At 50.7% G+C, this 27,434-nt stretch overlaps 1 protein-coding gene across 16 annotated transcripts in view; it reads left to right on the top strand.

Annotated features, from left to right (window-relative positions):
- Nucleotides 1-27,434, top strand: part of Ablim2 (actin binding LIM protein family member 2) — a 137,599-nt gene that overhangs the window by 48,088 nt on the left and 62,077 nt on the right. For 14 of the 16 annotated variants that reach the window (XM_045130005.1, XM_045130011.1, XM_045130007.1 and 11 more), the window contains exons 3-7: nt 3,187-3,370; nt 6,864-6,979; nt 14,053-14,179; nt 16,742-16,835; nt 26,713-26,800. In XM_045130005.1, the coding sequence (XP_044985940.1) occupies nt 3,187-3,370; nt 6,864-6,979; nt 14,053-14,179; nt 16,742-16,835; nt 26,713-26,800 (609 nt within the window). The remainder of the gene's footprint in view (nt 1-3,186; nt 3,371-6,863; nt 6,980-14,052; nt 14,180-16,741; nt 16,836-26,712; nt 26,801-27,434) is intronic. The other 2 variants (XM_045130015.1, XM_045130017.1) reach the window with 2 other exon arrangements.

Genomic DNA, 27,434 nt, shown 5'->3' on the forward strand with positions numbered 1-27,434 from the left:
GGGTACTGTGGGATTGAACCTGGGTCCTTAGGCTTTCTAGGCAAGTGCCTTAACCACTAAGCCATATCCCCTGCCCCTATTTTGTTTTGTTTTAAATAGGGTTCCACTTTATAGTTTAGGCTGGCCTCAAATGCTCAGCTAACCTCTTTCATCAGCTTCCAGAGTACTGGGATGTAGGAGTGAGCCACCACACCCAGTTAGGATGTATGTTAACTGTGACCTTCTTATTGTACCATGTGACATGCCCTGAGGATACCACAGTGCTGATAAGAGGTAGCCACAGCATGGTATGAATGGGGAAAAGTAGAGGTGTCCTCTAACCTATAGTCTCGGAGCTTGGGGAGGGTGGAAAGCCAAGAGAGCCAGGTGGGGGAAAGGATCCAGAAGAAGTCCTAAGCTGTGCCAGGTGTGTAGCCTAGGCTGGGTGGTCTCTGAGACACACCCATCCGGACTGCACATAGTGCCATCAGCACTACCCTTGGCCATCTAAGAGTCACCAGGAGTGTGTGGGAAGCAAGTGCAGCTGGTCCCCTGTCTAGGGTACATGGAATCCTGTACTGTGTAGCTTTGTGGGGCTGCTGGAAGAGCTGTGGCTCAACCGGCTAATGGAAGGTAGGCAGGGAGGGGATTCTGTGCCTTCTGTGTTTGTGCGGAGGGTGAGAGGTGGCAGGGACCCAAATCGAGGCTCAGACCCCCTTCCAGGGGTGCTGTGGGTGTTGATGATTACTGACATACCCTTCCGAAAAGGACAGGGTGTAAGGAAGGAGTGGAAGCACCCACATGCAGTTCCCACTGGCACTTGGGCCTGTGCTGCTCTGACCTTGCCCTTTGCATGCGGCTCGTTTGAAACCTGGAGGTGTGCACTTGCATAAGCGCGTGTCCGGTGTTGGCTTCAACTGCCATGCAAGCACTTTCTCTGGCATTTAAGCTCCCCACCATCCATCCAGGTAGCTTCCAAATCCTGGCCACAGTAAACAGAGATGCTTCTCCCTCTTGGTTGGTTACCTCATTTCCAGCCAGATGCTCAGCTCATCTTACTTATTCTTACAGCCGCTGTGTATGGTTGATTCCACTAGTGAGGGCCTGAGGTTCAGGGAGGTGAAGTACGGTGTACAAGGTCACATAGTGAGGATGGGAACCCAGGTTCCTGACTCCAAAGTTGTGTGAGAGGCTGCACAAACATGGCTGCGCTAGAGTTGTGGGTGGTCATGTGGTTTCTTTGGGGTGCATGCCCTAGAGAGGTTGGGGTGAATGGGAAGAAGCATCTCTTCTTTAGAGCCAGAGACAAATACAATTCTAGGAGGTGGCCCTGTCCCCCGCCAACCATGTGCTCCCCAAAGATGGCACTGGCCAACTGCCCCACCGCTGCCTCTCCCTGTCTTCTGCTAACTTGATCCATTGCAGGATGTAACACAATAGCAATATATTGTCTTGATAAGGGGCTCTCGAGTTACTGGTGAACTTGGACTTTTTATTTTAGGAGCCGAGGTCTGGGTTGGCACTTTGTTTGAGTGACCTTGGCATGCTCAGGGAAGCCAGCAGCAGAAGCAACTTTACAAGGTGCCAGTGTAGGCTCAACGAGGCGGGCAGGGTGGGACAGCTGGCTGTATCCCTCTCTCTGTGTTCTTGGTGTGACTGGCATGTCTCTGTGTCCCTGAGGCCACCTCTTTCCAGGACTGGCCGTGCTGTCATGGTGGTGCAATAAGCAGACACTGCCCGGAGTCAGCACTGCAAGTGCCTGCGACCATCGTGTCCCTGGCAGCGCTGTGGCAGAGTCCTGTGATGGCCTGGACTTCCAATAGGGATGCGTTTGTGTGGTCTATCAAGATTAGACCCTGGGTTTTATTCCTAGACTGAGTGTGCTAAAGAAATCCAGCACCTGCTCCTGGCTGGCATCTGCCTCAGGAAGAGGCATAGTAGAAGTGGTGGTGGGCTGGCAGAGTCCCATGGCATCCTCACTTTGTTCAGGTGGGTGAGGAGCAGGTCCCGGCACACAGGGGAGTTTACAGGTGAGGCTGGGCTTGAGGTAGTCTGTGACAGAATCTTCAGTTGTTCCATTGTAGACCTTCCCTCAGTGGAAGAGCCAACAGATTCTAGAACAAAGGACCTCCAGCTGCCCAAGAGGTCATGAATGGCTTACTACCAAGAGCTCAGCTGTGGGTTTGTACGGGATGCTCTGGTCACTTTGGCTTTGATGATCCTCTGCACAGGTCCACAGTGCCCTCCCACATATGTGTGAAGGACATATGGCCGTATGCCATAATCTGCTCTCTGCAAACAGCATTGTCATAGAAACTTCTAGGTGCCATTTTTTTATGCCTGTGAGGCCTACATGATTTTTTAAACACAAGGCTTTAGAACCACTGAGCCAGTAGCCTGTCAGAATGGGAACTGACCAGGTTACTGGTAGGACCAAATGGCTTTCTCAAAGAATCCAGCAGGAAGGTCCAAGGCTGGTGGGACACACAGTAGGCTGTTTCTTCTGAGGCCATGTATCCCTGGGGCTGGAGAGTGAGTGTCAGGGAGAGGGAGGAACACACATGTATCCCCAAAAGTCTCTGAGTTGATGGTGACTGGCAGTCTTGAGGATGGACACTATTCCCCACCCAGCGAGTCCCATCAGCTCCTCTCCTGGACCCAGCTTCCTGGAAGGGTGTTGTTAGAGACAAAGTGGGGTCACTGGCTCCTTCTGTCCTGGGCATGGCCTTGTCATTCATGCTGCAATGGCCAGGGGTTGAGGACTGGGAAAGGGGTGGTGGTGGAGAGTTTCCATGTGGACTGGTGAATGAAAACATTCTTTCCTATGATTCTGCAGGACTTTAGTCCCAGATCAGAGCCCTGGTATCACACAGACAACCCCACCACCACCACAACTTTCCTGCCCAGTGCTATAAATGACCTGAAGGAACTAACAGGGTCTCAGGGCCTCATCCTGGAAGGGGCCAAGGAGCCTCGAGGTGCCATGGGAGGCTGGACTGGCCCTCAGTTCCCATCCTGAATCAGCATTTCTCTTAGGAAACTTCTACAAGAAATGTACATTCAGTTCTAGGCCAGCAGGGTGCCAGTGTCTGTCCCTGGCCTGGGGATGAGTCACCTGGGTTTGTGCAGAGGCATGAGGCCTGTATCAGGTGGGCAGGGCGGCATCTGCTGGCCACTCCACTCACCTGCTTCCTGTCCTCTCCCTAGCATGCGGCTGTGACCTGGCCGAGGGCGGCTTCTTCGTGCGGCAGGGGGAGCACATCTGCACGCGGGACTACCAGCGGCTCTACGGCACACGGTGCTTCAGCTGCGACCGTTTCATTGAGGGTGAGGTGGTGTCAGCGCTGGGCAAGACCTACCACCCTGACTGCTTTGTGTGTGCCGTCTGCCGGTGAGTGACCACCCTCAGTCCTGCTGGCCCTGCCCTTCCCTGTCCCCATCCACCCAGCCCGGGCTCCAGTGTACCTTTATGTGCTGGGCACAGAGAGGTCCAGCATCTCGTCTGGGCTGTACAGCAGGCTAGATAGGCAGAGCTGGCTGGGATGCAGGTGCAGGAACATTCTCAGTGTATATCTGCCTGCATTTCTTCCAGTTCTCCAACCTCTCCATACGCTCAGCTTACCACAACCCTTAGCTCCCCATCCTGCCCACCAGTGCCCATATCTCTAGGCTTTATTCCCTATGTATTTTTGTTCACAGTTTGAGAGGGTTCTGGCCATGCTGGAGGCATATGTGGATCGTGGTCTGTGGTGAGGCAGAGCCTTATGGCCACAGGACATGGCAGGCAGAGCAGCTTACGTGCTGGTGGCCCGGAAGCTGAGAGGAGGATGCCTGCCCTAAGGAGTTTCTTCCTCTTCCCCTTCCCATTTTATTCTCTCTGGTCCTTAGCCCAAAATATGGCACCACCATATTCTTTCCCCCTTAGTAAAGGCTTTCCGGAAACACTTTCAGAGACCCTCAGAGAGGTTGCTCACGATCTCTAGGTGTCTCTCAGTTAAGTCATGCTGGCAGTTGAGATGAACCATCAGTGGGGCAAAGATGCTATGCAATGCACAGTTCCCAGGGGACAGAGGGTCTTAACAGAGTGGATGGTTTTTGTTGGTCATCACAGTGTCCCCATTGATGGTGCTGAAACATCCCCAAGTGGAGGCTACACTGTATAGATCTTCTCAAGAGAAAAGTCCCCACAAGCTCCTACAGATGTAGCCAGAGGCTGGTGGCCTCTAGAGTCAAACCCATGCTCCCTACGAAGTAAAAGAACTCAGAACTCAGCCACATAGAGAAATGACAACAACTACTGCGCATAAAGTACACACTGTGACCTGCAACCAGGAGAAAGGTAATAGCCGTTGGCCCCAAAATGACAGCAGTGGTGACATTGAAAGACACAGGACAGCTCAGTTGACATATGACAGAACTTAAAGGAGACCATGATGGAAGAAATGGGAGAGTTATGGAAGGTGCAAAAAGAAACCACTGGCAGTCTAGAAATGAAACTCACAGTTCCAGGAATGAAAATACCCTGGAAGGGAACTAGTGGTAAGGCAGGCAGTCCTCAAGGAAGAAAGGATTACAACATAGCAGAACCTTGGAACACAACAGAAGCCATCACCATACAAAGAGGGAGCTTTAGAGACCTGTGGATGCAGATAGAACTGTCTGCCTTTGTGGATTTATCTACCTGTGTGGATAGCAGAGACCAAAAAATACTTGCAGATATAATGGGTGCAATTTTTCCAATTGTGAAGAAAACTGTAAGCCTCACAGGTCCATGAATCTGGAAAAAAAATTCACAGGAACCAGAATGAACCAACTGCTGCCAGAGCTATCTCTTATGCTGGGAAACAACAAGAATATATCAGTCAGTGCTGAAAGAAAGAAGCCCATCAACACAGTCCTTACCACCTCCTGAAGTCTTCTGAAAATGAAGGCGAGTCTGTTCCAGCCATAAGGCCTCCTCTTTTGCTGAGAATTAAAATGCTCCAGAATTGACCTAATTCATTAAAAAGTTCAAACTTAATACTGGTGATGGTGTCATGGCTCTGGATATGGTCAAACTCGGGGATTCTACATGGTATCATATGTGAACAAGTCCAGCTTTAGTAAAGTCCTAAGCAACCTGCACGGCAACAGTTCAGAAGTCTTGCAGGCCAAGGGAAAATGGCACCAAAGACAACAAAACCCAAAGGTAGCTGGATGTGATGCCACATGTCTATAATCTCAGCACTCAAGCAGCTGAGGCAGGAGAATCCCAAGTTTGAGCCCAGCCTGGGCTATGTAGTGAGATCCTGTCTCAAAAAAAAAAAAATCTCAAAGCAACTCACCAGTTGGTAGCAAGCAGCCAGGACCCAGGTGTCCCATGAAAGACTGTATAAAATTTGTAAAAGGCTTTCATAACTCAATTAAGTAAAGAAACTGTTAACAAACAGTTTAGTTGATACTTCGCCAAAGAATGGACACAAAAGAGCAATAGCTTCATAAAACAGATGTCTGCTAACACCACGAGCCCCTGGGGCCACTGATGCTACTTGCACTATGAAACACTAGCATGGCTGTAGCATAAGGTAGATAATGGCAAGGGTTGCCTTCGAAGGTATGTTTTCCATGGAGACATTTTCAGCTAGTGTGTGACCAGAAATGAGAGCACATGCACATAAAGACTTGTCATAGTTGGCGAGAGGAGAGGATCAATGGTGAAGATGCTTGCCTGCAGAGCCTAATGACCCTAGTTCAAATCCCCAGTATCCATGTAAAGCCAGATGCACAAAGTGGCACATGCATCTGGAGTCTGTTGCAGTGGTTGGAGGCCCTGGCCCACCCATGCTACCTTTTCCTCTCTCTTCACTCTCTCTCTCGGCTAGCAAATAAATAAATAATTTTTTTTATAAAGACTTGTCAGCAAACATCCTAAATAGTAATTGGATTCAGACACCTGGGTCCAGGCAGTTGTTTGAGCACTTTCCATGCATGGATGGTGACTCTGTAATGCAGGTGTTACTAGTTAACTCCAGTTGCAAACAACCCAGCTGACTTTCAATAGATGTGGCTTCTGCATGCAATGGAGTACTGCACAGCCCTAAAAAGGAGAAACTAGTGCTGTGAGCAACCATATGGGCAAATCTCAGAGTGTGGTATTGAACAGAACACCCCAGCTAATGCTGTGTGTCCAACAAAGGCAGCTCTAATCCCTGGAGGCAGAATGCAGCATGTGACTGCCTGGGATGTAGGTTGAGGGCTGTGATAGGAGAGGGCCACAGAGATTTTTGGTAGTAGTCATATGTTCCATGGAACAAGGATAGTGATTACATGGAGTGTCCCTTTTTCAGACTCTATCTCCACAAGGTGATTCAAGCTTTTAGAGAAATGGCCACTGTGTATTCACAACCCTTGGATAGTCAGTGTGCTAGCACTTTCCATGAGGTATGTCTGGGGACCAACCGATGCAAGGCAAGTTCCCAATGCAGCTGTTACTAGCCCCCACTTTGCAGATGACAAACAGGAGCACAGAGAGGCTGTGAAACTTGTTCTAGGTTACCCAGCAGAGCTGCACTCCAAGCATAGCTAGTGACTGTCAGGGACTCCCATTCTGTCCCAGAGTCCCCATTCCCTTGCTAAGACAGAGGGTGGGAGGTAGACCACAGTGCTGGAATCCCTGAACTGCAGGGGTCCGGGGCAGCCAAGGGCTGCAGGACCAGCCAGCAATTTTGGGACCATGCCCAGCCAGCCTGCATGGCTCCTTTGTCCCCAGGAGTGAGGACTGGTCAGATGGGGCCCAAGGACATACCTGCTGACTCAGTCAAGTGGTATTGTGCCCCAGAGAGCAGTGCTGCAAGAGAGAGAAGGGACAGAGGTGGCCTTTTGGGTGACCAGCTCTCTTGTTTTAGGCTACCCTTTCCGCCTGGGGACCGTGTGACCTTCAACGGGAAAGAATGCGTGTGCCAGAAGTGTTCCCCACCCACGTCAGTGGGCAGCAGCGCGCACCTGTCCCAGGGCCTCCGGAGTAAGTGGAGTTGGGCCTCTGGGTGGAGCGCCCTCTGCAGGACCCAGGTTGTGAGACCAGCACAGGGGCCAGGCAGTGAACAGTAGGGGACCCATATAGGGAAGGGGACATAAACAGAACTCACTAAGCCTTTGCACAGATTATGTGCACCTCACAGGTGCCATCTCTGCTTTTCATTCCCATACTTCTGTCGTAGCCCAGGTCAAGGCCACCTCCTCTTCCAGGAAGTCTTCCCAGCTCCTCCCCAGTCCACTCTCTGTGGCATTCACACTCAGCTATCTCTCTCTCTCCCTCTCTCTCTCTCTCTCTTTCTCTGTCTCTCTCTCTCTCTCTCTATTCCAGGCTGAGAAAAGCACTTTGGAGAGGGGAGGGGTTCCTTAGATGGCTCAGAAGTTAAAGGCACTTGTTTATAAAGCCTGCTGGCCTGGGTTCAATTCCCTAGTACCCATGTAAAGCCAGATGCACAAAGTGGTGCATTCATCTGGAAATCATTTGCAGTGGCAAGAGGGCCTGGTCTGCCTATATATTCCCTCATAAATAAGTAAGTAAATAAATAAATATTTATTTTTTAAAAAAGAAGGGCCCAAAACCTTGGATCCTTGGGGGCAAAGGTCTCACACTCCCAGAGCTGAGCCAAGAGTATACGCAGAGGTGCTTTATGGTGGTGAGGTCCATTCTGACGCTGCGGATGCAGATCCAGTTGCAGTGGCTAGTGTCTTCATCTGGACATGACATTGTGTCTTGCAGCTATGGAAGCTGGAAGTCCAAGGTCAAATCTCTGCCCTGGTGCCTGGCGGAGGCTGCTCTGTGCTCAGCACCTGGCACCTTGGGTTGTGTCCTGCACGGTGGGGAGCAGAAGGCCCGAGAGCTTCTTGCAGCCTAAGCCCTTCGGCCCTACTATAGGGTCTGGGCTCTGGGTTCCAAGGCCACATCTCCTAATGCTGATGGGTGCTGGAGGATTCACAAACCTTCAAGCCACAGGAGGGGACTGAGACTGGCAGCCTATGGGAGTGCTGGGTGATCACAGACCCATGTGAGTGAACGGGGCTGCAATGAGAACTCAGGAGTGGTACTGGGGAGGCCAGAGCCAGTGAGACTCCTCCCTTGCCATGCTGAGCATCCCATTGCGTTGGAAGGAGGTAAACCCTCCTGTTCAGCTGCAAGGCCAGGGGCAGAGAGTCCAGGGTCAGGGCCCCTGCCCGCCACCTCTCTGGCCACACGTCCTGGGCCTATGACCTGTCTGGTGAGGCCCCATAGCCCAGGAGGCTGGATTATGATCTGTGCCTGCCCTACAGCTACCCTAGGCTCTTCTCTTACATAGTCCCTTCATGAGCTGCCAGCTATGGTCTGACTTTGTGGTCATTGTCCAGTTCAGAGCTGTGGCAGGTCTGAGCTGCCAAAGGTCAGAGTCAGAGTTGGCCCAGAATCTGAGGACCTGTGGTGCCCTAGCAGGAGCAGGCGGCTCTTACCCACGCCCACTCTCAAGCTCCTGGCTGAGGCTGCCCGTGCCACCTGTAGTCCTGATTGCTTCCAGAAGTCATCAGTAGGCCTTGAGCTTGAACTCCATAACCACATCTTCTGGAAGAGGGAATGACTTCAGGAATAGAAAGTTCCAGAAGGGTCATGTTAGGGAAGAGGCCAGTCCAGTCTCCTCACAGCTGATGGCAGAACTACACCCAGTGCTCACAGGCAGGGGACAGCTGGCATTAGAATGCCTGGTGAGTCTCACCCAGTCTGCTAAGGAGATCCCAGGCAGGCAGTAAATAGCCCTTATGGGACTCTTGTCATGGGTGGCTCTGCACATGGCTGTGTTGGGCTCTAGGTATGTTTATAGTGAGTACTGCATTTCCATGACAACACCTCTATTGCAATCTGCAGGGAGTAGGATGGTTATGAGATCCGGCTGACCTAGGACCCTCCACTCCCCACGCACTGGACCCAAGCAGAGAAGCAGAGACACAGCCCCGTAACCCAGCTCTTATTGCAGCAGGATGAGGTTGAGATTAGGCTGAGGGAGGCAGCCAGGCCAGCGAAGTAGGTGTCACCCCTATGTGCATTTATTTATTCATCAAAAGTTCCTTTCACACCTGGGGCCTGCACCAACATTTGCTTTCTAGGAACAATTTTTAACCCATAAAATGAGCCTCTTTTGGGGTTGGAAAGGTGGCTCAGAGGGCAAGGTCACTTGCTGTGCAAGTATGAGGACCAGAATTATATGGGACCCCAGCACTTAAAAAATCTAGATGTAGGGCTGGAGAGATGGCGTAATGGTTAAGGCACTTGCCTATGAAGCCTAAGGACCCAGGTTCAAGTCCCTAGAATCCACATAAGCCAAATGCACATAGTGGTGCATATGTCTGGAGTTTGTGTGCAGTGGCTAGAGGCTCTGGCACACCCATTCTCTCTCTCTCCTCTCTCCCCCATCTCTCTCCCTCTTTCATAAATGAATAAATAAACTTACTTTCTTCAAAAAGCTAGGTGTGGCCACACATGCCTGTGATTTCAGCGTTGAGGAGAGGGAGACAGGAGGGTCACTGGGGCTTTCTGGTCAGTTAGTCCAACTATAAAATGACAAACTTCAGGTTCAGTGAGGGACTCTGTCCTCAGGGAAGGAAGATGGAAGAATGATAGAAGAAGACATCCAGAGTCCCCCTCTGACCTCTGAACATGAGTGCACATCTGCACACATGTGCATACAACACACAGCACATACTATACACAGGAGGGAGGGAGGGGGAGGATGGAAGGGAAAGGAAAGGGCCTCCCTTTCACAGGGGCGCAGGGAGGTGACATGCCTGAGGTCACAGAGCTGTTGAGAGGAAGAGCTGGTGGCTGAGCCCCAGCAGTGGACTCAGGTCTAATTCTCTGACCCTTCCTAAGGTGACCTGTCCTCTGATGTCCATGATAGCCTGGCATAGGATCATCTGACTTCCTTGTGTACACAGAAGCCAACCATGGCTCAGATGAGGCTGCTTACTCCCAGCTGTAGGCATTTGGGCCAGATTTCTCTGAGGTGGTGACTGTCCAGGGTGAGGCAGGAGGCTTAGCAGCATCCCAACTCTGCCCACTGCATGCCTGGAGCCCTATCCCTTCTTGGAGCCATCAACATGTGCTCTAGAAATTGTCAAAAGACCCCTGGGAATGAACCACCCTTCTGGAAGCCAGTGACATGGCTCAGATCATGGTTGGGAAGGGCACAGCTGAGGAAAGCCACCTAGAGTGTGTGCATCCTGGAGATAGCGCCTCCAAGTCCCATAGTGGTCCCCCTGGTGGGAGCTGGCTGTGGGGAAGGGTGCAGGTGGAATGGGGCAGTGTCTAGACTGGAGGGGGCCCTTTCCCCTCACCCTGGCTGCCACTCAGTCTCGTACTCCTTCACTGAGTGTTAGTCATCAATCCCTGGCCTGAGCTGGACATCTGGGGTCCTCGGCTCCCTTTCCCTCAGACCCCTGGATCTTGAAGTCTAGTTTTCTCTTGTTTTCCAAAGTCACAGATACACTTTAACACTGTGATAATTTATGAAATTCAGAACTTGCCCAACAACATTGTGGGATTTGAATCTTTACTTTTTTTAAAAAATTGTATTTTTTACTTTTAAAAACAGTGACTGAGGCCTCTTTCTGAGAGCAAAGTGAAACCATGTACTAAGCAATGACTTTAGCCCCATTCTGCATGCCAGCCTCTGAGCCTGGTCCTGCTCAGTCCTTGTTGTGGGGGCTCCTGTGCATGCTTACCCTAAGGTACCTTAGGGTTCCACCTGCATCAAGCTCCAGCACATAGCCATGCCATACAGACATGCTCACCAGTGTATAACCTCCCCAAATTGTTCACACCCATAGATGCTCACAAACATGTATGCAGACACACATGTGCACACAGAAATAATTGCATGTCCAAAGTCATTAACCCACACGTTCACACAGAATCACACGTGCACAGAGATATGGTTACATACATATGTGCATGGATACATGTGCAGCTGGCCATCTGTGATTTCTGTAACTATGGATTGAATCAAGTGTTTAAAAAGCAAATTGGGCTGGGATGGAGCTCAGTAGGTAGAGTGCTTTCCTGTCACACATGAAGCCCTGTGTTTGATCACTAGCACTATAAAAAGTGGCCATGGTAGTATACACGCCTATAATCCAGCATTCAGGAAGTGGAGGCAGGAGATTCAGAAGTTCATGATCTTGTCGGCTACATAGTGAGTTTGAAGCCAGCCTGGAATACATGAGAAGAAAGGAAGGAGGGAGGGAGGAAGGGAAAAGAAATGTAACTTGTGTCTATTCTGAACCTGTGCAAATGTCTTTCTATTTTAATATATATATTATTGACAACTTCTATATTTACAGACAATAAAGCTTGGTATTTCCCTCCTCTCTTTCCTTCATAATTCTGCCCTCCCTCATATCCCTTCTTTCTCTCCATTAGTCTGTCTTTTAATTTGATGTCATCATCTTTTTCTCCTATTATGAGGGTCTTTTATAGGTATTGCTGGGCACTGGGAGGTCTTGGATATCGAGGCCATTTTCTGTCTGAACAGTTGTATGTAAGGAGTGCTACCCTTTCTTTGGCTCTTGTTTTCTTTCTGCCACCTCTTCCACAATGGACCCTGAGCCTTGGAGGGTGTGAGATGTTTCAGTGCTGGACACTCCTCCATCCCATCTCCTTAGCACTATGTTGCCTTTTCGGTCATCCCAGTGGTCATTGCCATCTGAAAAGAGAGGCTTCTTTAACCAGAAGTGAGAGTAGCATTAATATACGAGTATGAACATTAAGTGTAGGGCTTTCAGGGCAATTTGGTGAGAGTAATATATGCATTTATCCAGACAAGAGCAGGCTTTATACCTCTAAGGACCATGACCTCCCTGCCATAGGTGTTTAATTAGGTTTTCAGTACCAGGCATGTATTCCTCCCATAGAGTGGGCCTCCAGTCCAATTAGAGAGCAGTTGGTTTCTCCCAGAGCAGACATGCCACTGTTGTGCTCGTTCAGTCATTTGGCCTGTCTGGCCAAACTTGAGGCTTCCAGTGTCCACTGTTTCCACTGCTGGTGACTTCTGTCTCCCATAAGGCTGCATACAGTGTGGCTTTTTCCAGCTTTCTGTTGGATGGTCTATAGGGAGAAGGTTTTCTGCTCAGCACCAGCTTGATTTCTCAATGACTTTGCCACTCAGGCATATGAAGGCATCAGCAATAGGGTCTTACCATCTCTTTCTCATGGGAAACCAAGGGCTTTGGCAATAGCCTATAATGTTTTGGAGGCAACAGGGACCTCCCTGGTCAACAATTCACTGGAAGGTATCCCATTCCTGGCACTGAATTTTTTCTAGTAACAATCTATGGCTTATGGATGCACCATTATTCAAGAAAGTAGATTTTCATATGCCTTATTCAGAATATCTTGAATATTGATTGACCCTCCCCCACCCTTCTTTTATACAGTCTCTTCCCCTGACCTTGCTTAGGCCTTTCCCCTCCCTATAATCTGTTCTACTTCTATATATACAATACCATCCCATAAATTTTGTTAATTTTTAATTTATTTGAGAGCAACAGAGAAAGAGATAGAGAGAATGGGCACACCAGGGCCTCCAGTCACTGCAAATGAACTTTAGATACATATGCCACCTTGTGCATCTGGTTTACGTGGGTATTGGGGAATTGAGCCTTGAACTAGGGTACTTGTGCTTCACAGGCAAATGCTTGACTGCTAAGCCATCTCTCCAGCCTGCAAATGTCTTTCTTATCATTATTCCTAGTCCACACAGTGTACTGATTACTTAAATGGCATCTGGATGCACCAGCTAACACAGGCTGCCAGAGAGGCTTCACACATGAGGAAGGTGTGAACAGGTTTGCATGCAAATGCTATGTCACTTCCTAGAGTGACTGATATCCTGGGTAGGGGGTGGCCTGAAACCAATCTCCTGGATACTAAGAGACAACTGTATCTGTCCATATGCCTGCAACACATACCTTTCACATATGAAATGTCCTTTCACATAGAAAACACCTGATTATACCATACACACATGCATCTTCATTGCATACTCTATACAACATGTGGCTCATACTGCTAGATCTCTGCCCCCCTCTCCTCTTGTCTGCCCACCCTTGCTGAAGGCACCCATACATCCATTAATGAGTGACAGTGGCTGTGGGGTCCCCCAGTGTGGAAGATTCCTGAGTGGGGGGACTGGGAACAGTTGGTTTAGCAGAGCAGGGCCAGGATCCCAGGCTCAGGGTCTCAGGGACATGGATTGGGGGAGCACAGCCGAGTGAGGCGGGACATGGGGGAGGCTGGTCAGGAACTCAGACCTGACTGTTGACCATAGGATAAAGAGGTCCTGGAGGGATGGTCAGGTCAGTATACAGAGGGGAGAAATTCTGGGCTAGCTGCCTGGCTGAGACTGAGCTGGGCCCCAGAAGAACAGGGGACAGAAAGAGAGTGGAGGAATGAAATATCCTTTACACAGGGGCCTCAAATGGTCAGAGAGGAGCTGGGTCCATGTGGACCACAGAGGCTTCCTGGGAAGAGCATGTAGGTAAATGAGTGTGTGGAACAAGGAGTAGAAGTGGTGGAGGCAGGCTGAGTCTCAGAACTCTCCCGGGCGGTTCATTTTCCCCTGGTAAGGAGAGTTCTACCCCCAACAGAAGATGAGGCATTCAGATCACACACTACCACAGTATTCGGCCCTGCCTCAGGCCAGCTCCACACCATTGGCCCCTCTCTGTGCCCGGATGTTTATGATCTCTGGAAGGCAGGGTCTCTTCTTTGTATGCATTGCCCAACTCCAGCGGGGCTGCAGGAGCAAGCTTCGCCATGCTTTGTCCATGGGCACCAGTCAGCTGCCATTGAGAGGGTCTCAGCATGCCACTGTGGTGTCCCTCTGTCCCTCTCTTCCGGGACTGCTCCAGGTGTTTTTGTGAGATCTGAGAGCAGCAGGGTTGAGGTGCTTATGAAGGAACCACACCTCTCTAGGTCACCCCAAGTGTGCCCTTGATGGAGTTATTTGGGCATGTAGTACAGGCCCTTGGGCCCACAGTGAGGGCATTTGTTTTGTTCTCTTCTAGGCTGTGGAGGCTGCGGCTTAGAAATCAAGAATGGCCAGGCCCTGGTGGCTTTGGACAAGCACTGGCACTTGGGCTGCTTCAAGTGCAAGACCTGTGGGAAGCTCCTGAATGCAGAGTACATCAGCAAGTAAGGGGCTGGGTGCCAGCCAGGCACAGTACAGCGCAGTCTTGCGGGGGTGGGAGTGCCAACCACCTCCCTGTTATCTCGGGGTCCCACTGCTGGGTCATAATCCAGGGCTAGGGCCTGTGCTGTCCTCACCTCCTATACCTTCCTCCCCTGCAGCCCTTGATTAAATGGGCTACAGAGTCTCTGGCTTGTATGTGGGTAGAAGCAGAGGAGAGGGTCTGCCAGCTCCGACTTTGCAAAGCCTCTTCCTTCCTTGGGGCCTGGCATATCACCACCTAGACCCACCTGGTGATGGAGCAGCCTGCAGGTGCCAGCCACAGGGACCCAGAGAGGAAGGCTGGCTGCCCCACAGTCAGGGATGGGGACCCACAGGCACATGCACCTGTGCTCCACAGAGCTGGCCTTTGGGACAGCAGCCTGCTGTCTGGCTGAGCATTCCCCAGGCTGCAGTCAAGAGGGCTGGGCTGGTTGTAGAGGAGCATGGGTTATTGAAGGCTCTGGAGAGTTTCCTGCGTGAGCTGCCTTGAGCAGAGGTGCCTTTTCACCCTGGGGTCAGGGAGCTGAGGTAGGAGGATCCCCACAGTGCAGGGTGAGGTGAGTTAAGGAGGAAACTTGGAAGAGTGACCTAACCCCCTGAGCTTAAAGAAGGGTCCTCCTGGGGCCTTCCTGACAGCTGTGACCAAAAACTGTCCTGCTTGTTCTCCATGCCCTGATGGGTTGGAGCTGGTTCAGAGATGACGGGGACAGGGGAATACTATGACAAAACATCACAGGTTGGAGCACACATGTGCACATGTGTGCCAACAGGAGCATATACATGGAGTCCCAGCAGGGTCTTGGATGTCCCCACACCAGCATCTTGTCCAGGTTGACAGTATACTCCTGTGTGTTGTGTCACAGTGGACTGGGTGAAGGACACAGGACAATAGCATGTGAGCCAGTTAACATCCCAAAATGAAATGTTCTAAGGCAAAATCCCCAGACGAAGGTAAACGTATACCCAGGTATACACACCTGTGAAACCCCAGTCCCCTGGTTTCTGTCATGCCAGCACTTTGAAGTAAAAGCACCAGCCCCACAGGTACCACCCCCCCCCCATGGCGTTGGTGGCTCACCCACACCAGCATGTTACTTAGCAAACTCCAGAACATGCCAGAATTAAGGCAGTAGGCATGCTGGTGTTACCATGGAGATGGTATCTAGGAACTTCCTGGGTTGCTACATATACACAGGTTTGTGGATTCGCAGGTCTGCATCCTCCTTTCTCAAAGGAAGGGCCACATCACCCTCTCTTCAAGGTGCCTCTGAGACCAGTGGAGGGTAGTCACATCGGGGAACCCAGCCCTGGTGCAGGCCTTCTGGGACCTCACAAAGGCTTTGAAGGAAAGAAGGTAGTGCTAGTTTAGTCTCACCAACAGCAGAGGTCTCTGCCTGTGTCTTAGCTGTAGGAGATCAAGGCCAGGTTAGCAATAGCAGCCAAGAGAAGGGCATGCATTAAGAGTGGCAAGTGTCCCCTTTCTGTCATTTCTACACTCAAATCCTGCTGGGCTGTGGTCCATGGCTGAATGAAAACTATGGCTCACAATAATGGTGGTCTTGGACACTGACTTGCAAGTTTTTGCCATGGGTCAGGCCTTGGCCATACCTTCTCTTATGTAGTCCTTACTGTTATTTCTCCCATTTTACTGCTGGGGAAGCTGAGGCTCAGAGAAACTTAAGTGACTGGCTTAGTGGTACACACTGGAACATGGCATTGCCTCCTGCCTAGCAGCTTTCCACATTAGTGCGGCCACTGGGCCACTCCCCGATGCCCCAAGCCGTCCCTCCTGCACAGCCATTTGTCTGGTGTGAGGCTCAGAGTGGTGAGGAGATAGAGGTGAGCTATAGGTGTCTTGCCCTCGCTGTTTCCCCATGATTCTGGGTTGACAGGCTGTCTCCACCGTAACGTGAGAGCACTTTCAGTCACCCAAGGTGCAGCTCCCAGATCCATGCTCTCTCTACACTCATTCCCCCTGCTTCCAGCAGCACCTGCTGCTGAAAATACGTGCGAGAGGGACACATCTTGCAAGCCTCTATGTGTAGCCTGTGCCTGAACATTTCCATATCCCATCACACCTGCCACCAAGCTTCTTGTCACCTGTGCTCTGTTTCTCAGGGTGGGTGCCCTTGTCTTACACCCGCTCAGGCTAACATTTTCCTGTGGCTGCAGGTCAGAAGGACTAGGAAGGAAACCCAGGTTAATGGAAACACCTTTCACTCCCCACAAGGGGCTTTTATTTCTCAGCTCAGCCTGCTGGCCCCTGACTCCTCCAGTGAAGGCGAGGCTGGCCTCCATGTGTCCATCTGGGATGTGGGATGGTTATCATAGTTCTGGTGGGATGGTATGTGTGGATGGCCAGTGAATGCTACCTGCTTAGGCACTGTCCCTTGGCATAGGAAGAAGCGGGCGTGCCCCCTTGTTGACATAAGTCATCCTGGGAGACTTGTTGCACCTTGGGGACCAAATGCCCAGCAGTTCTGAGGGTTGACCCTGCCCTATCCTGACTGCATATCTCGTTGCAGAGATGGGCTGCCCTACTGTGAGGATGACTACCACACTAAGTTTGGTATCCGCTGTGATGGCTGTGAGAAGTTCATCACTGGCCGCGTGCTGGAGGTGAGTGGCCTGCGCCTGGGCTGGACCTGCTGTGAGGGCTGGATTACTTGAGGTTCTCCCTGGGCCCTCTAGATGTCTCTTTTCTGTGCCCTGAGCTGGTTATAGCCACTGAGCTTATTTCTGTCAATCCACAGTTCACATTCCTTTCATGTAGACAGACCATACAATAGGCGTGCTCATCATATGTGACCATGTTTTGACATGTGTCAAACCTCACAGTGGTGCTCTCTAGGTTTTGATTTCAGTAAATAAGACTGTGGTGAACCTTTTTTCCTAAGGCTTTGCTTGCCTTCCTAGCCTTCTCCAGACCAGTTTAGACATGTAGAATCTGGGTCAAGACTATGATGTTTTCATGGTTCTTAACAGTTACTGTCAACTACTTTTCCAGACCCTTCTGATGGTATATGTCCTCTTCTGACTCAGCCTTTGCCCACCTGATGGGCAGAAACACTGCTTTGACTCAGCTCTGCCTTTCCCCAACCCCTGGGGGGAGGTGGGGTCTGTTCCATCTCTTTTGCCCATTTATAGTTCTTATATTTCCATTCTCTTTCATAAGCATTGTCTATTTATGTGTTGAGATCTTCAAGCTGTTTATGTGAGTGGGTTGTGTGGTAAGATTGTATGTTCTTGTCTTCCCTGTGTCCTGGGAGGTGACATGCCTGACATTCACATAGGCATCCCCTGGGCATGGCCAGCCTGTCCCCCTCCACCACACACCTGGGACACTTTCCTTCTCCCACATGCAGCACTTCCACCTTCCCTGGAGCCTTCACCTGCCCGTCTTCCTCCAGGCCTTCCCCTACTCCAAGCCCTACATAGGTTTCCTCCCCAGCAATTTTATTTTTCTTAGTATTTTTATTTTTTGAGCCAGAGTCTCCTCAAACTACCTATGTATCTCCCTCAGCTGGACTTGAACTCCTGCCTCCTCCTCTGAGGCTGTCTACCACCATGTGTTAAAACAGCTTAAGTATCTCTTTTTTTAATAGTTTATTTTTATTTGTTATTTTCAGAGAGAGAGAGAATGGGTGCACCAGTGCCTACAGCCACTGCAAATGAATTCCAGATGCATGTGCTACCCTGTGCATCTGCCTTATATGGGTCCTGGGGAATTGAACCAAGGTCCTTTGGCTTTGCAGGCAAATGCCTTAACTGCTAAGCCACCTCTCCAGCCCAAGTATCTCTTATTAAAAGAGCATCTGCTGCTTCCACTAGGGTAGAGGTCCCTTTTGGGCTCCAGCTGCAGCTGGGGTCCATAGTTTCTTTCCTCCCTAGCATCTTGCCTTGCCTCCCTGTCTCTCTGCATCCCTCTGCATAGCACTCTGCCCTCTCTTTTGGGTACCTCCCACCTAGGAAACTGGGTCCCCTTGGTTTCCTTTTACAGTCCCAGGGCTTCCACTGACCTGCTTCTCTTCTTAAGTCTCCAGGAAACCTCACGTTAGGTAAGACTTAGCTGTGCACCTGGGTGACTCTGCAGCTGTCTGTGACCTTCTTTTTAAATGCAGGTGGCTCTAGAGCTCATCCAGGCTGCCCCACACCTCCTGGCTTAGGCCAGGCCAGAAATGTAGGGGTTGTCACATGACTTGACCTTGTTCGTAGGACTCAGTCACTGTTGCTATTGCTGCTACAGGTGTGGGAGCCTGACCACCTTCACCGAGACAGGTCCTGGCCTGGACGGGCAGACCTGGCCCAGCTTGACAGCCCTGCAGCGAGGGAGTCTGTAAGGGCTAGTGCAGGACTTGCCCCCAGCTCCTCACTGCTACTTCAGAGTAACACATGGGGAGAAGACCTCCCTATGGGGCCATTGGTGCCCCCATGCATTCTGAGGGCAAGTGCACCGCACTTCTGCAGTGTAAGCATCCCTGACATGTAGCCCTGGGTCAAAAACTGGCATTGGGGCTAGAGAAAGGACTTAGTGTTTAAGGGTTAAGGTGCTTGTCTGCAAAGCCTGAGGACCCATGTTCAACTCTTTAGATCCCTATAAATCTTCAGATCCATGTAAATTACTCTTAGATCCCATATAAACCAGATGCACCTAAGGTCACACATGTGCACAAGGTAACACACACGTCTGGAGTTCAATTGTAGTGGCTGAAGGCCCTGGCACATCAACTCTCTCTCTCTCTTGGTTGCTCCCACTCTTGCTCTCTTGCATAAAAAGAAAAAGGCCAGTTTGTTGGGCTTGCCTCAGAAAAAAGTGGGACTGGGTGTTGTAAAGGATTTTGGGGGGGTACTCTGGACTGTGTGGACTCTGTGGCCCAGCTGCTAGGAGCTTAGCATTCTGGGCTTTTTCTCTGTGGAGGTACAGGATAGAGGGCCTCCAGGGGAGATGCTTTTGTTTTCCCTCTGCTGGGAGGCAAATGTGCCACTGTGGTGCTGTGGCTGAGTAGCACTGCAGACTCTGCAAAGCTCTGAGCAGCCTCCTGGCTGGTGCGAGGCGGGAGCTGCGGGCGGGCGGAGGCAAGCCAGCTCTGCAGAAGGGAACTGTGCTGCGGTGGCACTGCCTGACTCCGGGCCAGGCAGACTGGCATCCAGCTGGTGACATTGAGCTCTCGGGGACCTGCAAGAACAACTGACAGATCTGAAGAAAGAAAAAAAGGAACCAGAGTCCAGAGGCTGGCTGAGGGTGAGGTGATACCATCAGGGCAGGCAGTCCAGGCTTGAGCGCTGGAGGAGGGCTGGGGACCCAGCAATTGCACTGAGGCTAGTGTCCAGGCACCATGCAGGTAGGAAGTCTGGTAGGGTGGCAGGAGCTGCTGGGCACTGTGCTGGACCAGGTAGGTGAGCTTGTGTGTGAGGTCCCCAGAGTCACCTGTTGTTTTGTTTTCTTCCCCCTAATGCTTATGAGCACTCCAAGCTGTCTTGTGTGGAGCCTGAGCAGGAAGGCCTCCCAGGCTCGTCTTCTGTGTGCTTGTGTGAAGCTGGCATGGTGCCATCTTAAAACGCTACGTGCTCGCGGCACTGCTGTGAAGTGGGCACTCCTGGTGGTGGGGGACCCTCCTCCTCCTGCTTATCTCTGCCACTTCTCACAGTGCCTCTTGGGTCCTGTCTCTGGCCACTTTCCTGATGAACCTGCACCATGAGGCTCCTGCAAGGTCGGGAGAGGGACTGAGATGGACAGTCAGGACTGGGCACTGCCCCCATGCTTGGCTGCTGACTGACAGGGCTGGGGTCGCCCCACAGAGATAGGTGTCTGGCTTGAATTCACAAAGCATGACCGCAGGGAGCCACTTGGAGCTAGATAGAGGAATAAGGGGAGCTGTCCCTGGAGGTGCTAGGAATCTGGTCCTTAAGCAGCTCACCGCATCTGATCTGCTTCCTCTCCCTGCCAAAGTGAGGGGGATAAGGTTCTAACTCAGTTCCTCCCTCTGTTAACCCTGAGGCTGACGGCACTGTCTCCATGGTAATAAGAAGCCCAGGTCTTTGTGAGAACCCTAATTAATTCCTTCCCCGATTCTCCCCACCCTCCATTCCTTCTTTCTTTTCTCCTTTCCTTCCTCATTCACAGAGTTGACTCTCGTGTGTTTTTTTGAGGTAGGGTCTCACTCTGGCCCAGGCTGACCTGGAATTCACTATGTAGTCTCAGGGTGGCCTTGAACTCATGGCGATCCTTCTACCTCTGCCTCCCGAGTGCTGGGATTAAAGGTGTGTGCCACCATGCCCAGCTGGTTGACTGTTGATGCACTTACTGTGTGCTGGGCTCACAGAAATAAAGGGGACAACGCCCTGACCTGCAGGATGAATAGTTACACATAAAGCCCTATAGGAGAAGGGGCCACCCAGAGTGCAGGCGCAGGCCATACAAACATGTTTCTGTACCCTACTCCTGTGTTCACAGTACTCCAGGACGTGGTTTCTGTCACCTCATTTGGTCCTCCTGCAGGTCTTTCCTTCCCCCACAAGCATGCACCCATCATCGCTGACAGAGCCAGAGCCAGAGCCATGTCTCCAAACAGACGCATGCATTTCCTGAGGATGGCAGAAAGGCAACTTCTTGAGGCCCCTCTAAAGAAGCCCAAATATGGTTACAGCTTATCATAAAATAACAATGGAGCCACTCCTAGTGAATCCCACCACAGTCTAGCCAGCATTAAGAATCCATCCTTTTAATTTTATGTACACACACACACACACACACACGCGTGCACACACCACAGAGAGACACACAGGTATGGGCACATACCCAAACAGAGAGTCCACACAGAGACTCTTGTAGACATAAATGTACAATGCCCAGAGATATACCACACACAAGCATACATAGTGACGTGTACACAGGCAGTACAGGCACACAGGCACGTACATAGGTACACACAGGCAGACCTGCACACTTGCCTTCAGCCTCTTCATCGTGTTCCTGCTTCATACTGTGACCAACACCACACAGGGTCTCCAGTCCTTTTCCTCATACACCACCCACAAGTCCCCACCCCAGAAGCTTCCACAGTCATGTTCCTGGCTCTTGTGTTTGAGGGAACCAGGACACTTTGTGGCAGGCCCTGAGTCTTGATGCAAGTGAGAATACTACCCTAAGCTGGGTTCCTCAGCTGTTTCCACACATGGTTGGCAGAAACCTCTCTCCACAGGAACTACATGTCCCCCTACAGAACACCTTCTATGGATACCTTCCTGTAAGGGTCCCTGCTTGGCATGTGGGGAATGGTGGATGGCATAGCTTCCTAAGCTGAGTTTCTAGGTGGAGCTATGATGAGACTGAAGGAGGGAGAGGAGGGGAGAGAGGCACCAGGTATGCCTGTATTGCTGACAGATCCTGAGAAGTGAGGAGCATGTGAGGTGGCTGGGGAGGGATGAGTGCAAGATAGAGCTGGGGGTCTGGGAAGGGGATTGCAGACCTTCCAAGGCAGTCATGCAGGAAGTTGGACTCTCTCCTTTTAAAAAATAGGGAAATGGGGAGAGGGAGGGAGAGAGTGGGCACACCAGGGCCTCTAGCCACTGCACACGAACTCTATCCAGATGCATGTGCCACTTTTTTCACCTGGCTTTACGTGGGTAGTGGTGAATAGAACCCAGGCCTTCACATTTTGAAAGCAGGTGCCTTTAACCGCTGAGCCATCTCTCCAGCCCTGGGTTCTCTTTTTGAGGAGAAGTGGCTCTTACAAGCTCTCAAATGGAAGAGATGTGGGGACTCCATGCCACCACTGCCATCAGACATCCCCGGGTCTTGAATCTCTTCTTTGTAAATTTGGTTTTCTCCATGTACTATAGAGAAGTGGCTCTTTGTGCCCAGGGTAGGGAAGGACATATTGGCTCTGTGGTGCCTAGAAGAATTCAGGTATGTCAGACTTTTATTAACCTTTGGATTCAGTTCTGGAAATTACAAAAGAATCTAGAAGCTAGGCATGAAGGCACCCACACCTGTAAGCTAGGCACTTAGCAGGTGTAGGCCAGAGAAATATGAGTCTAAGGACTGTCTGGGCTACATAATAAGATAAGATACTGTCTCAACAAACTACAGGCTAGAGATGTTGTTGCTCAGTGGTAAAGCACTTGCCTAGCAAGGACAAGACTCTTTTGCAACATTGCCAAAAAAAAAAAAAAAAAAAAAGAATATGGGCATGCACAGAAAAAACCCTGGGATCCAAGCAGCCACCTGCAGGCCCAGTCTTGCTCTCCATGGGCAACCCAGCAAGGATCCAGAGGCAGTAAGTGGTGTGGCTGAGTCTCTAGGGAGTGGAGATTACTGACTTCATCAGATCCCATGGTTGGATCCAAAGGGGGGAGGGGTGCTGGCCTCAGGTGTATGAGGCCCAGGCTGAGAAGAGCTGGTCTGTGTTTGCTGGCCCAGGCAGGAAGGGGTCTCTTGCTCTGACCTGCAGGGTGGTGAGGCAGTGTCCTAGAGCATGGGGCCTCTGCCTAACTTCTGTGTGCTGGCCCTCTCCACAGGGCCACTATGGGTCTGTCTCTGAAGACCTGCACATTGGCCTGACCCTGGTGGGCTCCTGAGTTCCTGAGCACCTGTAGGATGTTTATACCACCCTCACCAGCCTTCATTTGTCTTGCTAAATATGATAGTTCCTTGTTGGAAGGCACAGGTATTCTAAAACTGCACAATGAAAAAAAAAACCAGTTTCTACTTCACTTTTCAAATCTAAGCCATCTTGAGCCCCATGCAGGCAAGAAGCTTGGGCCATCTGTCTTCTGGGGAGCCAGGGGTGGTTGTACAGGCATTCAGCACAAAACTCACCTATTGCTGACAGAGTGCTCCCAGGACTTCAAGAGCCCCATTGTCCTATCCCAGCCTTAGTAGTAGGGGCTACCTCTCTATCTTATAGTCATGGGCATTGACCCCTGAGTCAGTACACAAAGTCTAGGCCACATGCAGGAAGTGAGTGTTCCACGCAGGAATCATCACTGGAGCTTAGGCTCTGATTCCGGTATGGGCCTGGACCCCTGCAGGCTCATTACCTTGGTGGGGCTCACAGCCCATGATGTCTCTCGTGACACCTGGGCCCAAGACCTTCCACGATTCTATCACAGATGGATTATTCCATAATATGGGACATCCTTAAGATGTGACTCAGTCATTGACTATTATACTTTACAGATGCATACTATCCTCCAAGAGTGGGGACTCTGGCTCACCTGGCTGTGAGGCTGGAGATACTTGTTCCCATGAAGTTGAGGTGGTATGGTCAATGAGAGGTGCTGGGACAGTGGCTCATGTGGCTCTGACTCAATCACATGTGGAGATAGGTACGTGCGCTGGCCATGTAGAAAGGCACTTGCAAGTAGGAGGTGCTCTGAGGCCCATCTCCATATCTTCACCCTGGAGGTAGGAGGACAACTGGACATGGGGACAGGGCGGGCTCAGGGAACCCATGCTGCCAGTCTCAGAATTTACAAGGGCTTAGCCAGAGCCAGTCGGTGTGTCTGCGGCCACAGGCACATCAAGGGGGCAGTCTCTGGTTCAGGCTGGGAATCTGTGTGTCCTGAGGCCACAGACACCTTTGGGGGGTTAGTCTCTGGCTCAGGATGGTGGTCTTCCCACTTGGCTGGAGTCTTGGCCTCCTTTTACTTGGTCTTAAATAGGTCTCCCAGCCTCCCTGAGCCTCAGTTTCTCATCTGAGCAGTGGGAATAGAGGAGAGTCCTCACCCAGAAGATGGACATGAATGCACATGAAGCTCCTGTGTGCTTGTCATGTGACCAACAGTGACAAGATCATCATCGGGGACCAGCCTCTTCCATATACTGGAGTGGAGGCTATAGCTTGCACTTAGCTACTAAACACACATACCTACAGATATTAGGGTTGTCTACAGTTGATGGCACAATGAATTCAAACCTCCTCTTCTCTCTAGTTCCAAAACTTTCCCACAACCCCCAAAGGACTCCCACCCTATAAGTGGTTACTCCCTGCTCCCTTCTCCTGGCCCCTGACTCTGTCTTTATGGGCTTGGTGAGTCTGGCACTTTTTTTTTGTTTTTTTGAAGTAGGGTCTTAATCTAGCCCAGACTGACCTGGAATTCACTATGTAGTCTCAGGGTGGCCTCGAACTCACAGAGATCCTCCTACCTCTGCCTCCCGAATGCTGGGATTCAAGACGTGTACCACCACGCCCAGCCTTGGCTTGGTGATTCTGGATGTGTCTTGGGAGTTCCACAGCTGGCTGCAGCATGCGTGCACACCTTTTCCTTTCTTTCCCACAGCTACATGGTGTTTACTGAGCGGAAGTGCCATGCCCACCCCCACTCCTCGCGGTGCTCATGTGGTCATTCAACCTTTATTTCCCCGAGTGCTGGGGACTGAGCCCAGGGCTTTGCACTTGCTGGGCAAGTTGGATCTGGGCAGTGTGTATCCTGCTGCATGAAATGAATGTCATTTGGAGTTTTTGTGTGGACATTGTTTTCATTTATTGACATCCTTAGACAGCAAGGAGTGAATTCCTGGTTTGTTTGATGAGTCTGTGTTTGAGTTTCTTTTCTACAGAATTATTTATTTATTTGTAAGCAAAGAAATACACACACATACAGAGAGAGAAAGATAGTGTGGGCACATTAGGGCCTCCAGCCATGGCAGCGAGATACAGATGCATATGCCACTCCATGCATCTGGCTTACGTAGGTACTGGAGAATCAGATTTAGGTGGTCAGGCTTTGCAGGCAGGCGCCTGAACTGCTGAGCCATCTTTCCAGCCCTGCGTTTGAGTTTCTGAGGGACTCCACTGTGCTCTGCTTCTGTCCCACCACTAGTCACAGGTGCAGTTCCCCATGGGCTCACCAGTATGTCTGGCCCTTTCCATCATTCTGGTGACTCTGGCAGCTGTCCAGCTGTCCCCGTGGGTATGTGGCCTCGCAGCGCTGCGCCGTCTCTCCAGTCCTGCTGCCTGATCGTGCATGGGTGGTGGGTCTCATTGAGCGGCTGCGGTTCTTGGCGTATCCTGGGTCCTGCAGCTGTACTAGAAATACACTGTCTTTTTACTGCTCTGCTGATTTCCTTTGATGAACAGAGTTTTTAGTCTTGCATGTTTATGTTTTTGGTGTTAAAAACCATCAAATCAGGTATAGCATGGGCTATTAGGCGACATTTACTTCCTACCTGTCACTCAGACTTCAAAACAGAGTGTCCCCTGCCCACAAGTCGTATTGGCAATTGTGATCACTGAAGTGACCATCTCCCTTATTCCAGCAAGCACTGGGTATGACTACTGTGCATACAGCTATGTGTGAGCTGATGCAGCTGCCAGCAGCAATCTCTGAAGGGGCCCAACATCAGCTCTGCCAGCAAGGCACACTGTCTGCTAGGAGAAACAAGCCCAAATAGGTTGGAGAGAATGAAGCTATGGAAGCACTGGGAAGGTTCTCAGGAAGAAGGTGGCTTTAGGAGAGGACCAGGCTACTTGGAGATTGGAAGGCCACCCCAGATGACAGGGTCAGCATGAGCAAGAACCTGGGCCTCTGAGGATGTGATGTTCTCTCTTCTGCTCAGAGAGTCCCTTTGCAGCAACATGGGTGCAGAACCTTGGTGGCTGGAAGGTAGCAGAGCCTACCACAGGTTAACACAGGACAGGAGCACCTTCTGCATTCTTCTTCCCATAGGCAGGGGATTTCTATTCCTATTTTTTTCTTTTTTTTTTTAAGGGAAAAATACAGGTAAGGGAAAGAAGTGAGATTGATTACTTATAAGACATACCCCTACTTTCTATTCAGGAAAATGCTTGTTACGATTCAAGTTCAGGGGGTGAGTGTAAAGTTTCTTCCGATTTTGGGAAGCCATGAGACTTGGGCTTCGTAGCATGTTTAGCATCAGGTTCTCCCAGCCCTGCTCTGGGGAAACCATCGCTGTTAAGGAGTAGTAAACACAATATTTTTTTCTGTAACATGCAGAAATGAACATACCAGATAATGAAATATGTTTGGGTTATTTCAGTATTATTATCTGTAATCTAATTTAATTGATTTTAAGAGTGATTAAACTAGCAAATGGTAATGGAACAAATTTAAGAATACACAGACACAAAAAGAAAAATTCATTTTCCCACCCCTCCAGTCTCTTACTTGGGAAGACAATGTCGTTACTTCCCTTCTTCCTCCCCCTTTTCATTCCCTTCACCTACTCCTGCTCCTTCAGGAAATACAGAGGTGGGGGGACCATGCCCTCCTTTGATATTGGCCCATCCACCACCAGACCCAGCAGGGCTGGCTTTATACCTGGTCCCCAGAGGTCAGAGGTCAGCAGGTGCAGCTGGGCTTCACCTGCCTTGACACTGGCCCTTGTATGGCCTGGAGCTCCCACATCTCAGCTCATCTAGAATCTTTGGAACCTCTCATGCTCACTCTCCAGTCTCCCATGGACCTGTTGGTGGGAGGGGTGTGTATGTCCCATGGTGGTGCTAACACATCTGCTCTGTGCCTTCCACAGGCTGGGGAGAAACACTACCACCCTTCCTGTGCACTATGCGTCAGGTGTGGCCAGATGTTTGCGGAGGGTGAGGAGATGTACCTGCAAGGTAAGCTCCATGGTGGCAAGAAACCACTGTGTACCTTATGCACACTGCACTGAGTGTGAACATGGCGAAGCTGCTTCCCAGCCACATTGCTGCCAAGGGTGTTGGTGTGAGGAGGACAGATCAGGCCCCAGAAGAGCTGGTCTTATGGTCATACCAGTAGAGCTGACACAGGGCTCACCCTCACCTCTCAGACGTCATCCTCACTGGGGAATTACCAGAGTTTCTGCTGTGTCACATCTAAGTCTCATCCAGGCTCTCTTGTGTTACACTGCAGCTAGCTGAGGCTTCCTTCCTACATTGAAAGAGGATTGGCTTTTTGTCCATTAGTGCATTGATCAAAAGAAAGTTTTGGAGGAAATCAGCCAACTTCAAACACAGTTCATTGGTACCCTAATCTGTTCACCATTAAAAATAATTTTAAGGGCTAGGGAGATGGCTCAGTGGGTAAGAACACTTGCTGTGCCAACAGGAGGACCAGAATTTGATTTCCAGCACTTACATAAAACGTCAGGTTTGGCTGTGCCTGTCTGTAACCCAGTGCTGAGCACGGCACAGACAGGCTTGCTAGTCAGCCAGTCTGACCAAAAAAAGAGAGAGCTCCATGTTCAAGAGGTGGTCTTAAGGAAATCAGGCA

This window comes from Jaculus jaculus, chromosome 11, assembly GCF_020740685.1.
Source record: "Jaculus jaculus isolate mJacJac1 chromosome 11, mJacJac1.mat.Y.cur, whole genome shotgun sequence".
Taxonomy (NCBI): domain Eukaryota; kingdom Metazoa; phylum Chordata; class Mammalia; order Rodentia; family Dipodidae; genus Jaculus; species Jaculus jaculus.